This window comes from Ochlerotatus camptorhynchus, unplaced genomic scaffold (genome assembly GCF_037179485.1).
Source record: "Ochlerotatus camptorhynchus isolate MF236.1 unplaced genomic scaffold, CSIRO-AGI_Acam_v1.1 ptg000024l, whole genome shotgun sequence".
NCBI classification, from domain to species: domain Eukaryota; kingdom Metazoa; phylum Arthropoda; class Insecta; order Diptera; family Culicidae; genus Ochlerotatus; species Ochlerotatus camptorhynchus.
In genome coordinates, this window is record NW_027040516.1 from 1,736,617 (window position 1) to 1,751,697 (window position 15,081).

The window sequence follows — 15,081 nt, forward strand, 5'->3', positions numbered from 1 at the left end:
AAGTAGGAGGGACTTTCATAGCTAATCTAAAAGCATAAATAGAGGTGCCGTCTTATAATTTATCACATTTATCCTTTTTATCACCACAGAAACACCCCGTTTCCATTTTCTTATGCAAAATAATGAATGTGCGTTCACAAAACGCACGAAATCTTAAAAAAAAATATTATGATTTTTTTAATTCAATCAATAGATTAAAGACGTACCAAGAATTAAATGGAGGGATTTCAAGCTAAAATGTTCTGATCGCGAAATATTGACTATCAATACCGAAATTTCGCATAAATGTCCAACCCATTTTGTGTGGTGTGTGCTGCTGTCTTTCAGTGTTGCACAATGATTAGGGAACTTTCATAAATAACGTAGTAGTTGAGGGAGGAGAGGGGTTTCAGAAGTTGGGACCGGCCATGTATTAGGTGTATTGCAAAACATGCTCCGAGGAGGAAGGGAGGTTAATTGGTCAAAAATATACGTAATTTATGGATGGCCCTAATGTTACTGCCAAGGCTGTTACAGATGAGTTATCGAATAACCCTGCTATCCGAGCGTGGTTATTTCGGACCGACTAGAAGTTAAATTTTGGTAACCGTGCCTGAGTTCTGTTTGAAAACTGATCAATTTCCGGAATTTTCGAACATTGAAAATAACTTACGAAATGTCACGTTTAATCACGAGCTAAATTTAACTCGGCAATTGGTACACAGTCCAATAAGTATTTCTCGATTACTTTTTCGAAGGAACGTATCAGCTTTTGTAAACAACGCATTTGATCGTCCACTGGTAGCTCGCCTACGCATGCTAGTCGAGGCGACGCCGCTACCAGAAGCCAATGATCTCGACGGGAACGACGCGCAAAGTTCGAGGTGCAAAACTTGAACTCTGCGCGCTTGACAGGAACCGCCTTCCTACCGCTGCTACTGCTACTGCTGTTTCTACCTGCTTACTCGCCGTCCGAAGCGAAAATGAGTTGAGGCTCATTAGCAGCGCTGTTTTATAACTTTTCTGATTCAAGCAGCACGATGTGCAACCAAATTGTACTTGATTATGAGGCCTGGGTTTAGGGAGAACGTTTATTTCATGAAAACAGTGATAAAATTATCACTTTTTATTTGTCTATTTTCAAAGTTTATTATGAAAAATTAAAAAAAAAAGTTTATTGCAACACCTTACGAAAGGTATTTCCTATCGATTGGTGTATTCGGATTTTAATTTCATCTATAAATAACAAAGCTTATAGCGTTCAAAAAATTACACCTTTTCGTGACGGTCGCAATTTTAGATTTTCGATTTACCCCCAGTACCTTTCCGTAAGACGTAGTCTACGTCAAAAGATTTTGCAGTAGTGGTGAACGTTTCAGTTGATACCAAATAACCATACAACAACCTGTCAATACTTTGACCACTAGACCTATTTGTGTATGTAGGAATCATTTGACGTTTAATCCCTTCTAATGTTCCGTCTAAATCCATGTTAATTAATTTCAATGTCGCTAATATTTATGATTGACACCAATTCGTACTCCCGTGTCACAATCAATTTTATGTAACAGAACGGAACGGAATGGAAACCACCTAATGAGCTTCATGATTTTGCACCATTTTTCGTACATTTCCTCTGCAGCCGACAATATCAAAACAAACTAAAAGTGATGATTCGTACATGAGAAATCACCTCATGCATATCCGATATCCGTTTAATTTTTTGTTCGCCCTTAGTTCGCCGTTGTAAATGCTGACTAATGTCGAGGCACGAGCACGATGAAACGTGACGACAACGATGACGACGACGCCGGCTGCGGCGGCGGCGTGAGACGCGAAGAAAAGAAATAATTGCAAAACAGCTCACATTTGATTCCCGCGCTGCTAGGAGGCACCTTTATTTTCACCTGCAGGTGAATTTCCGCCCGGTTTTATTCTCTATTTAACAAAGATTGATCAATAATTCGAGTGAATATCGCTGTTGTTATATCGTGTCAGCCTATGGTGTGGTTTTTGCTTTGCTTTCCGTTCAACATACTGTTTTCGAAGGGCGGGTAGGGCGGAAGGTAGAAAAGTATGTGCATAAGCACTCTCTCATCGTTGGATATGTGTTGGAAGGGTAAATATGTGGTGACTTCAACGGATGGTTCGAAGGCGAAACTTTTTTTTTTCTGTGATACTAAATTTGTTTATAGCTGGGAAAATGATCGTTAAGCGAATTTTCATGGCGAAATGAATTACCTACAAGGTCATCCCAGAAGCGAATTCATATTCATTTATGCTTTACTACGTTCGCAATCTGATCACTCTTAGTGTGGTTATAAATCATGATTTAACGTACACCAGTTCAATGTCATTATGGAATTGAATTTTCTATTCCTGCAAATAACTATCAGATGAGGAATATCGCATTATTCAGACACCAAAAGTGTCCCATCTTCACACCACATCGGAGTGCTTCGCGATCAATTTACCCACCCGGCTGCTTTCAAGACGGCAAAACTTTTCCTTCATTTTCAGGCAAGATTAGAACACTAGAAGTATAATTTGTTTGAGCGTTTTCTTATTCTCTCCCGAAACAAAAAAAAAGGTGGTTTCGATGGAACGTCCAACGTGCTGGCAGGCAAACTTTTCAACATTCCGGTGAAGGGTACCCACGCCCACGCGTACATCACCTCCTTTACCGGCATCGAAGAGCTGAAGACACGTGTACTGGCGCACAAGGAAACCGGTAAGTAGCTACCCGGAACCCTTTTTGAATACCGATCATGAAACTTTTTTTTCCACTCTAAAAAGGGGACAAACGCGACCTGCTGGAACTGGCCATCCAGCACCGGATTCAGCTGTCCAAGATCCTGGACATTTCAACGAGCGAATCGAGCGAGGGCGAACTGGCCGCGATGGTTTCCTTTGCGATTGCCTTCCCCGACGGCTTTATGGCACTAGTCGACACGTACGATGTTAAGAGGTATTCCGCTTTTAGGCTACACTCTCTCGGATATCTACCTGTATTGGTGTGCATATTTTTATTTTCCTTTCTATTACTATTGTTTACTGATTGTGAGGTTTGGCATTGTTTTTCAAAAGTGATTTTAAATTTAGTTTTTATCGTTTCGGTTGGAACTTTTCTTTCCACTATTCTTCCTTCTGTTCTCGGTTTACTGACATTTCGTCCTACTGTATACACTATGGATTTGGCTTTGGTTTTGTGCACTTTGAGACGTTGATTGGTTCTTATGATTATCATTAGTATTATTAGTTCCCCATAACTGATCAATTCGGATCGACTCCTTGCAAAATTAATGACGAATGAGGTTCCTTTTGCGATGTGGATACGTCAAAAATTTCAAGCAGTTTTCCATTGGTTTGCAAAATAAAATCGATCGACTCCGCAGGGTAGTGCGGACTGAATCGATTTTATGTTGTAATCCAATCAAAAACTGTCAGCTGAGTCATCAACACAGTGCTGGTTTTTAATCTTTCAGAGCCTTTTCGTTTCTGCGGATGAGCTTACAATTAATAATGTGTTACTAAAAAGTATGGTTAATTTCTTCAAAATGACTATTTGACGATAGATAAGAAGAGCAACTACATTTGTGGCTTCTGAATGTTTGGTTCCCGTTTAACAGTTCACATTGGCTCCCAGATGACTTTCATATGGAGTGAGTCTGAAGTACCCAGATGTTTCTCAGACAGACCGCGAGGTGTACTTACGGAGAAGTTTTGCAAAGGATTATCTCAGAACTGCCCTGGCATTTTTTAATCAGAATTGTCATGGAATTATCCTCAAATTTACCTTGAAAATATTTCTTAAAATTTCCATCAGAATTTGATAGCCTTCGCAATGACGTAGTGAGGATATGGAGAAAACCAAGGTGACAAGGCAATGGGTTTCTTCCCTGCGAAAGTTGTCATTCAATCCTTTGTCTGTATCTTGGGGTCAATATGACCCCCGACAATTTTTGCAATCTAGATTATTCATCAAAACGATTTTTTCTCTGACATTGTTGCAAGCTAAAGTCTTCTTGATATGCCTGCCTCTTAGTTGAGACATATTTCGAGTTTTCCGTTTTTCCTTTTTGAAAGATTTTCGCAATGAATTTAGCTTTATTTTAGATGTACAGACAAAAGGTTAATCAATGGGCGTAATTCCAAGGACATTCTGCAGAGAACTCCCAGGGAATTCTGGAAAGTATTCTCAAGGATTTCCGTGCAGAAATTCAAGGTAATTCTGAAAAGAATTCAATGGGCTTAGTGAGGAGAACTTCAGATTAATGCTTTTCATAGTAAAAGTACAGGGTAATTATGATGAAAATTCCATTAGGATTGTAAGCCCAGGAGTATTTCAAAGAAATTCTGAGGACAATTCAACTTCCATGGGATTTCTGGCCAAAAGTCCAAGACAATTATGACAAGAGCTCAAAAAAAAAAACTCCTGCCATGAATTCCAAGAGAATTGCGATAGTGATTACAGGGAAATCTGAATCAGAGAACAGTTCCAACTGAGCTCTAAGGAGCAAAATTAACTTTTGGAGAACATACCAAGGCGAGAAGTTCAGGTGAATTATTTTCACAATAAAATTGCATGGTAGGATAACATAAATGGGTTCTTTAATTTTGAAAAATGTATCGGTTTTTATACATCATCTGAAAGTGCTTCGTTTTCTGAGCACAGCGATATTTTTTTCGAACCCACACACTTTCATCTTGATTGTTAAATCAAGATTGAAAACAATAATAACTTCACTGTTTGACACTAAATTAACAAACTGACAGCTCGCTCACATATAAAGTGACACTTACTTACTTACTTGAGGGTCCTGTGCACCACCAGCGGTCCAAAGGGCCAACGTGAAAGACTTCCATCCTGGGCGGCTGCTCACTTTTGCCTTGACCTGGGCCCAGGTCAGATTCCTATCGACTAGCTTAATTTCCTTATTGAGGCTCCGCCGTCATGAGCCCCTGGGTCTGCCTCTGCTGCGATGTCCTGCCGGATTCCAATCCAGCGCTTGCTTGCAGATTTCGTTTCCGCCCCGTCGAAGTGTGTGGCCGACCCACCTCCACTTTCGCTCTCGAATTTCTATTGCTATCGGCTTCTGATGACATCGACGATGGAGCTCGGCATTCGAGATCCAGTTGTGAGGCCACCAGGCACGAATTATATACCGCAGGCATCGGTTGATGAAGACCTGCAGCTTTTGAGTGTTCTCCGCTGATACCGCTACCGTAAAGTTGGAAGGGTTGCCCGTGTTGATATCCGACGATTTGGTCTTGTTGACGTTGATGGTGAGACCCGCCGCAGAGGAGCGTTCGGATAAGTCATTGAGCTTACTCTGCATATCAGAGCGCCGTTGTGCTAGTAGAGCAACATCATCAGCCAAATCGAAGTCGTTGAGATGCTCCATGGTGATAGGCTGCCAAAGCAGCCCACGGTTCGGTACACGGTCAATTGCACCTACCATGATCTCGTCGATTACGATGAGAAACAGTAGCGGTGATAGTATACATCCTTGTCTCACACAAGCGACTACCCGGATAGGGTCGGACAAGGCTCCGTTATGCAGAACTCTGCACGTGAGAGCCTCATACTGCGCTTCGTTGAGGTTGACGATTTTATCCGGGACTCCCTTGCGTCTCAGAGCGCCCTACAGATTCTCGTGATTGAAACGGTTGAAAGCTTTTTCGTAGTCAATGAATACCAAATAAAGGGACTCTTGGAATTCATTGACCTGCTCCAGGATGATGCGGAGCGTGACAATATGGTCCACACAAGATCTTCCGGCACGGAATCCTGCCTGCTGCCGTCGGAGGGTCGCGTCGATCTTTTCCTGTATCCGATTCAGGATAACTTTGCACAGAACTTCGAGAACAATGCACAGTAACATGATGCCTCGCCAATTGTCGCACACAGTCAGATCCCCCTTCTTTGGGACGTTCACTAAGATGCCCTGCATCCAGTCGGCCGGAAAAGTCGCGGTGTCCCAGATATTACAGAATAGTTGATGCAACATTTGTGCGGATAGCATGGGGTCAGCTTTGAGCATCTCTGCTGATATGCGATCGACCCCTGGAGCCTTGTTGGATTTCATGCTTCGGATAGCTGCTTCAATCTCCTGCAGTGATGGGGCCTCGGAATTGACGCGAGTGATGCGCCGCACCCTAGGCGGATCATGCTGAGATGTTGATGGCTGGTTGGCCGTCGAAACTTGAAGAAGTTGTTCGAAGTGCTCAAACCAGCGTTTCAGCTGGTCAGTGGAGTCGGTGAGCAATTCCCAACAAACATTGAATGTTAAATAAGAGCTTAAACATTCAGGCAAAACTAAGCTTCTTCAGCTAAAAAATGGCTTATTCAGTTGTTAATCAACTCAAATTGTTTGTTGGGTTGTCCAGTCGTGTCCTCACTGGCATCCTCGGGTACATCCTTGCTCCACTCAGGCGTCCTGAGATATCGTAGAGGAGGCGTATATCGCCAGTGTTTGCGGCTTTCTCCCCTTCGTCGGCCAGAGAGATCACCCACGCTCGCTTGTCCCGTCTGCAAGAGCACTTGACTTCCTTCTCTTGACGGGCTTCGTTCTTGGCTCCTCTGGTTCTCGCCCGCTCTATCGCGGCTTTTGCTTCTCTACGCTCCTCAATCTTCCGCCAGGTTTCATCAGTGATCCATTCTTTCCTCTGGGTGCGCAGCTCACCCAAGTTGTTCTCACTTGTTTCTATAAAGGCATTCTTGATGGCCGTCCATTGTTCTTCTACGCTGCCACCTTCTGGAACGTCCGCAGCTCGAGTCTCAAGTTCTTCAACAAAAGACCTTTTTACCGCTGGATCTTCAAGTCGGCGTGTGTTGAACCGCCACCCGAGTCTCTCCTCCCGTCGCTGGATCCGCGCCATGTGATGTCGGCGCTGCGTTTATTCCGGACATCAAGAAGGCTCCGTCTCCATTTTCGACTGATGCAGATGTGGTCGATCTGATTTTCGGTATGTCCATCATGGGAAACCCACGTGACTTTGTGCACTGGCCGATGGGGGAAGAGCGAGCCCCCGATCACCATGTCGTTATTGCCACAAAATTCTGCAAACAGCTCACCGTTCTCGCTCATTTCGCCGAGACCATGGCGTCCCATGACACGCTCATAGTCCGTGTTGTCGGAGCCGATCTTCGCATTGAAGTCTCCAGTGTAGATCTTGATGTCACCCTTTGGAAACTTATCCACGGCGGCATTCAGTTGACTGTAAAAATTCTCCTTGTCCTGTAGCTCGGCAGCATCGGTTGGCGCATAACATTGGATTATGGTAAGGTTACGAACCCGTGTTCTAAATCTGGCAACGATTATCCTCTCATTAACAGGCTCCCACGTGATGAGCGCAGCACTTGCCTGGACGCTAAGTAGGAGACCAACTCCACGATGGCGGGGAGCTTTTTCACCTCGAATACCAGAGTATAGTAGTACCTGTCCCGACGGCAGTTTGTGTTCTCCAAAGTTTGGCCAACGAACTTCACTCAGTCCCAGGATTTCTAGCTTCATGCGTCGCGCCTCGTTGGCGAGTTGTGCCAGTTTACCCTGCTGACGTGGGCTAACGTCAATACATTCCATGATCCAATTCGTGTCCGTTGTTTTGCGCTAAAAGTCGTTGCCGTTATATCAGTTCGATGTCTTTCTCTGTTGGTTTCTGTAACAATTGTAAAGGTTTCAGAGACAGTAGGTGGTTGGCCTAAGGTCTCCTATCCGCCGTGATGCGGCTGCCATCTTAGGTGTAGCTTCCGGGGAAGAGCATTTCTTATTCAGCCGCTGGATGCCAGTCAGACGCTGTTTGAGCCGCACCTCCATGGTGAACAGCTATGGTTACCGCGCCAGTGTTCGCGTCGCACCTCCTCACTCTGCTATTGTCGGATTGATAACATTGCCCAGGCTACGCCAACCAGCTGTGTCCATGTTTCAGCTGGCAGTCTTTTGTGATCATATGGCTCGTGGAGGCGTGAGGTAGGAACTTGTGCGGACCGGAGCTAGGTATATCGCTCCTTCCAGATTGTCACTCACCATTTTGTAGCCCATAAAGTGACACTGGGGGGCGCTAATAAGGTGATTTTTGCAAATGTAATCGTGCTTATTTAAAATAGTTTCAGTGTTCCAAAATTGATGAAATATTGGATTAAGGTTCCACTTTTAATGCAAATTACGAATATGCATTTACCTCAATACCCTTACAGAACCCAATTATAAAAATTCAATATCGCTGAAACACCCACCAAACGAAATCTTATGTACCCCTCTTTTGTTTGAGGCTAGTTTCAGAATGTCGGCGTCATTTTTCCATTGATTTTTTGGGCTTCAATGATCGAAGGAGTTAATTTTCGGACGTGATTTACACTGAAAATACGAAAAAAATAAAATTTGTTCTGGACCCTCCGATAGAACATTTCCCTTCTAGTCTCATATGAAAGAAGTGACCCTTGCTTTCGTTTGGTGGGTGTTTTAGTGTTACTGATTTTTTCAAATAAGTTTGAGGAAACTTCCATTGAGATTGCAAGTCCAGGAGTATTCCAAATGAAATTCTGAGCAAAATTTCAAAGGAACCCTGATGACAATTCATTTCTAATCAAAATTCCAAGACAATTCTGGCAATAGCTCCAGAAAACTCCTGATGTGAATTACAAGAGATAAGGAGTTCAAAGAAATCTGATTTTGAAAACAGTTCCAAAAGAACTCTAAGGAGCATATTAATTTTTGGAGATCATACCTAGGTGAGATTAATTAGGGAATGCTTTGAAATAATTCCTAAGGAATAATTGTAACGGTAGTTATGAATATAATTCGACGGTAGTTCAAAAAACTCCACGGGGGAAGTAAACCTGTGAAGATTTGCATCTAATTTGTTAAGTTAAGGCTGATGTAGTTAAATTTTTTTCTTATTTTTGAGTAACCTTAACAATTTTGCTGCGAGGGAAATTAAAGCTTACACTTATCTTCAATATTTTAGGACAGGTTTTTTATTTCAAAATTCTGGGGCTTGTGTGATTTCAAACTTGCCAAATTTTCGATGCACTAGACATAGGAAAAAAATAAAAATAACAATGAAAAGGAAAAAAAAATTGTATTATTCAGAAACAAACAAAAACATTCACAATCTCCATCATTTTTTGGTGTCTGACATTTTTGAAAAATATTGAAGATTTCTCACTGAGAAACAATCAGTTTGAGACTTTAAAAAAAATGCTTTTGAAAAATTAATTTTGTGTCAGAACCCTAAAATCTAGGACAATTCACATGAAGATCAAATTTTTCAGGAGGGATCATAATTATAGAACCAAAATTATCATCGGATTAATTTAAATTTAAAATTTAAGAAATGAAGACATATTGTGGATGTAAGGCCCTTCCTATTTAGAAACTTTACCCTAGATTTTGAATCCCTCACCACATGGGCCGAGACCAACGACGAATCTATGACAAAAGGTCGATGGACAAATGGTCGAATGGACTAATGTCGAATTGAACCTAGAGAGACATAAGGTCAAAAGGAATAAAGTTGAATTAGACTTAGAGGACCAAAGGGTCGAGTGGACAAACAGTCGAATTGAACTTAGAAGGACGCAAGGTCGAATAGGAAAAAGTCGATTGGATAAACGGTCGTATTTAACTTAGAGGGACAAAAGGTCGAACGGAAAAAGGTCAAATTGAACTTATAGGGACAAAAGGTCAAATAGAAAAAAAAGTTTAATTGAACTTGAGGACCAAAGGGTCGACCCTAGTGGCCAAAAGGTCGACCCTAGTGGCCAAACGGTCGAATTGAACTTAGAAGAACAAAAGGTCGAATTGGTCCAACGTACAATAGGCCGAAAAGGGACAAAAGTTGAATTGAACTTAGAGGACCAAAGGGTCGAGTGGACAAACGGTCGAATTGAACGAGGACACAAGGTCAGATAGAAAAAAAATCGAAAGGACAAACGGTTAGACTAAAGATCGAACGGACAAAAGGTCGAATTGAACTTAGAAGGACAAAAGGTCGAAATGAACAAAATGTTAAATTTTAAATAAACCTAAAAAAAATAAACTCCATAAAAACTGGACATGATTAAAGAAGGAACATATTACATTAATTTTCCCTAGAAATGCCCATGATTTTAAGAAGGAAATATATTCATTTCCATTTCTATTTCGACGTTTTGTCCATTCCGAACTTTTTTCTCTCTAAGTTCAATTTAACCTTTTGTCTCTCTAAATTCAATTCTTTCTGGCTGGAGTGAGAAAACAGTTACGCTTACCACTCAACGTCAAAACTTAGCACTTGATTTTGGTTTATCAATAAGGAAAGGGGCGTAATTTTGCAATAATGCAATTGTAGTATCGAAATTCTCATGGAAAGTTCGTCAAAACCATTTTTAATTGAATCCAAAGTTCAAGGGCTCGCTAGCTTTGAACGTCACACTAAAAGAATTTTGTAAATTTGATGCGATCTATTCCGATTTTCATGAAATTTTGTTATGGGCATTCACTCTTATTTTTGCAGTAAAATACTTGTAGAATTTTGGACTTGACATTATGAGATTCCGAAGTAGATAAAGTTCCTATGATGCAGGACAAAATTGTTCATTAAATTTCAGATTTTAAAAAGCTGTTTCAAGACTGCCGACTAAGAATGTAGTTATTTGATCGTTAACTTCTTGGGGCCTCAGATAGCCTAGCCGGTTAAGACACGATATTACCAACTCGGAGGCGGTGGCTTCGATTCCCGGCGAGGACAACTTCCCTGGGCAATACACAAAATCGTAAGAAAGTTGGCATAGAAATCTCTCAATTAATGACTATACAAGTGCTCTTGTTAGTTGAGAGCTGTCAAAATGCTCGCGAAATAATATTTCGTCCAATGACTTTTGACATTGAAACTTTCATATTCGTGTTTTCAATTGAAGTATCAATTTAGATGATATTGTCCTGTACACATGTTAAAGATATTTCATGGCAATTCTTAATGAAAAAATAGTTTTAAAGTCTAGGGTTTTCATGATTTTATCTCAAGCAACACACATGTTCTACAACAGTTTATAAAACCTTTGTGTGCCTTTTTTTGTTTGTATAGCAGTTTACTCAACATAATTCTATGAATTTGTGTTACTTGGGCTGTAGTATCTAGAACTAGATATTCGGGAAATTCTTTTCATTCTGAAATTGAAAGCATTGGAAATTTGCCTTGAATATGCTTTCAAAAGTTCAAGGTATTGCTTTGAAAATAAAGAAGATTCAATATGGCTGTAAAAATACCAATTCGATATTTCGGTCATCACAGTAAACCTTAGTTACCGCATAGACGCATCCACATCACAAGGCAAAGAATTCCGCAAACAAATTCCACTGTTCCACACTATCAAACTGACTGTCTAAAACAAGTGTCCCCCTCCTCCCGTCTCTTTACTAACCACCTCAACCCTCTCCACAATTGTGCCCCCCGGTAGCGAAAAGAACGACACAAAAAGTACGCTCCCAGGTGACAACAGTTGTTTGCTAGATACGTCCAACTGTGACCCATGTTGTCCCCTGATCGGTTTCGACTCTAACCAGACGACGACTGCGACGACGACAATGGTGACCGACGAACTCGACGCCGACACGGCCCCGGCCGAAGACGGCACCGAGGCACAGTCAACCGAACCGAACGAAACGGAAGAGCAGGAAGACTCTGGTGGTCCAATCGATAGTAGTACTTGTTATTATTGTTCTGGTGGCATGGCACGTGTTAACGACTACTGTGAGAACGGTAATCTTCAGCAGGGTGATGATACTAATGAAAATGATGATGCTGCTAGTGCTACCAGCCCACCAGAGGCTACCGATGCCACCGGCGCCGAGAATGAAGGTGACACGGCCGTCGATGATGATGGAGGACTGTCCAATGGGAACGGGATGTCTACCGAGAACGGCAACGGGAATGAGGACGATGAGATGACGCCGCTGCCGATGTGTGCCAACTGTGAGGCCAACGCACGAAATGCCAGAGGCTGCGTCGTCCGTCATCTCAAGTCTGTCGGGAAGTGCTTCAGGTAAAGCGTTATTCCATGCCCCTGATGAGCGAACTAAAACTCAAAGCCGCTAGCTGATCTTAGAGTAACCATTCCTCCCCTCTATCAGTGAACCATTCCTTTTTTTATTCGCTTTGTTTACGTTTGAATCCTACTCCCTATCTAACCACCCTGTGCGTAAAATCTGGGATATTGTGGAAATTAATTGTGCCAAAAGAAAAGATACACCCATGCGCATGGCGCTAACGAATCCTAGGTTTTCTGTGTCAGGGTAGTCATCGCTGGTTCACATTAATTTATCGTGTTATTGATTCTAATTGCAAACACCCCACAGCCAACACTAATTCTAACATATTTTAGTTTCGGATGTGGCTGCTCGTGATCCGTTCCGTTTTATGTTTCGTCAACTCAGTGGTGCATGTTAAGGCCGAGCGCGTACACTTCCAACATACATTTTCACGCTGCAACATAAGACCGAACCCTTGTCACAAATTCAACTACAGACCGACACTTACACCACATCTCTATCATCGGTTCACCCGTTCTCCTTAGGAGTTCACCATTGGCATCCCAAAATTCTAGCAGCAACTCTAACTCGGACTCCACATGCTATAAATGACACTTTTTAACAGTAGATTTAGGCCTGCTAGTGAAGAACGTTTCTTTATCCGAAAACTTCAATTTTGTTACTTTCAACTTATGTTACTTGTAAGCTTTTCTTTTATTCAACAACTATGAAGCAGTCTGTTCCAACCGTGCCAGCAATGCAAGCGAAAACATGGGTCTCAAGCCGTTGTTGCTTCAATTGAGACGGAATGATAGCATCCAACTGGGCTCATCTAGGATCGTACTTTTTGTGTGACCGTCCAGTCTAAAGCGTACCGAAACAGAAACAGTAATCATTTTCCTTTTGGTTTATGTAGTTGGGTTTCGGTTCATTCGTTTGATTGTTATATTTGTTAGACTTAGGAAAACTAAAGTATCGGTAATATCGGTTCTGCATCTGTATGACATCGTCCGGCGCCGAAGTAACACTTTAGCACATCTGGTATAGATCTCTAGCTGATTGATTGAAATCTCGTTGTTCGGTATTTCGTTAAAAGTATACTTATTCACTTATTAGGTTAACCGTACACATTCTGTCCGAGAGAGCACTGCATGGCTTGAGATGGTGTGGTTTTTTTTCCAGTAGATTCGCTTTCTTTTACTTACTTTCATCTATCTACTAACCGATAAACGATTTGATACTTGTGGAGAACATTATGCAATTGTTACACAATTCATTTCGATTCTGCAAAACTGGCTATTCGTCGTTCCTATTCGAATGAAAACTAACAAACAAGATCAAAATGATACGTCATTTCTCGCGTCACTTTTCAAATAGACCAATGTAACATATCCACCATTTTAAGAAAATCGAAGTTGAAGTTCGACAGTTTATTATTTTAACTGTTTAGAAGCAATACATTTTGCAATACTATTTTTATTGTAGTCAGTGAATAATAACGTTGAAAATACAGTAGAAACTGACGCATTTCGCGCCAAATCGAATCGAACCTGGCAGCACCCTCTCAGATTTCAATAAAATTTTCTGGATGTGTAGACTTTGACTAAATAAGCACTTTTGCATACTCAGTTTTTCCAAAATTTATCTAGACTAACATTTGAGAAGGGCCAAACTTTTTCTGCCGATTTTTTTCAAAAAAATATTATGAAAAAATGACAACTCCAACAAAAATATGTTGTATGGCTACTTTTAGGAAATTGACCAAATTATCGAAAAAAATACTGAAAAAAAAATTTCATTTGTGACCTACACTGAAAAAAATCGATTTTAAAAATTTAAAGTCGATTTAAAAAAAATGGCCATGTTTGATTTGGATGAAACTTGCCTCAAGATAGGTAATTATGTTTACTACCAACCGTCGATACATCGCGAGATGGGCACTTTTAAGGAAAAAAAGTTTTTCTTACAAAAACTTTTTCAAGTCTGAACTGATTTTTTTTTTTGATTTGCCATTTTTACACAAAACTAAACCAGTGAAGCTCAAAATCATCTCAGAATCCAATGAAGCTCAATTTGCGATTCAATTTTGTCTAATCAGCACTTAAGTTCACTTTGATTAATCGAGAATTTCATATGAAAAGGGCTCATGATGCATTTCTCGCCAAATCAACATCTTGTTTGTCATTTGATTCTAATAGCAAAGTAAGTTCCTCTTCAATATGTTCATTGGAAGCACACTTTTCGCAAGCACGGAAAAAGCAATCAGTTGTTCTAGTAGAAATATTACAAAGCATTTTTCTATTATTGAATCTTGTGACATAATTCTTAAACTGTTGATCATTATCAATTATCAAAAATGATCAATTAAGCGGCAAAAAGGTATTCTAATTCAGAAGATGAACCAAAAATATTTAACTTGATTGGAAAAAGGAAAAAATAACATGTATAAAAATAGGTTTAAATCATTGAAAATATATAAATAAATGATATATGAAAAATCTTGTTTTTTTCTCTCGCATATTATCAAATTTTGCATCAGTAGTAGAATAAGGGAATGATATTTTTTTGACAAGGTCTACATGTCCAAATAGTTTTATTGAACTCTGAGAGGGTGCTGCCAATTCCAAATACGATTTGGCGAGAAATGCATCATGAGCCCTTTTCATATGAAATTCTCGATTAATCAAAGTGAACTTAAGTGCTGATTAGACAAAATTGAATCGCAAATTGAGCTTCATTGGATTCTGAGATGATTTTGAGCTTCACTGGTTTAGTTTTGTGTAAAAATGGCAAATCAAAAAAAATCAGTTCAGTCATGAAACAGTTTTTGTAAGAAAAACTTTTTTTTCCTTAAAAGTGCCCATCTTGCAATGTATGGACGGTTGGTAGTAAACATAATTACCTATCTTGAGGCAAAGTTTCATGCAAATCAAACATGGCCATTTTTTTTAAATCGTCTTTAAATTTTAAAAATCGATTTTTTTCAGTGTAGGTCTTAAATGAAATTTTTTCCAGTATTTTTTTTCGATAACTTGGATAACTTATAATAATATTTTTTTGTAAAAAATCGACAGAAAAAGTTTGGCCC

The 15,081-nt window shown here is 40.4% G+C and overlaps 1 protein-coding gene across 5 annotated transcripts in view; it reads left to right on the forward strand.

The window, feature by feature from the left end:
* Positions 1-15,081, forward strand: part of Naprt (nicotinate phosphoribosyltransferase) — an 88,648-nt gene that overhangs the window by 48,820 nt on the left and 24,747 nt on the right. The window contains exons 6-8 of one of the 5 annotated variants that reach the window (XM_065229230.1): positions 2,570-2,710; positions 2,776-2,947; positions 11,423-12,007. In XM_065229230.1, the coding sequence (XP_065085302.1) occupies positions 2,570-2,710; positions 2,776-2,947; positions 11,423-12,007 (898 nt within the window). Of the gene's footprint in view, positions 1-2,569; positions 2,711-2,775; positions 2,994-11,422; positions 12,008-15,081 lie in introns of all 5 variants that reach the window. The other 4 variants (XM_065229238.1, XM_065229248.1, XM_065229257.1 and 1 more) reach the window with 4 other exon arrangements.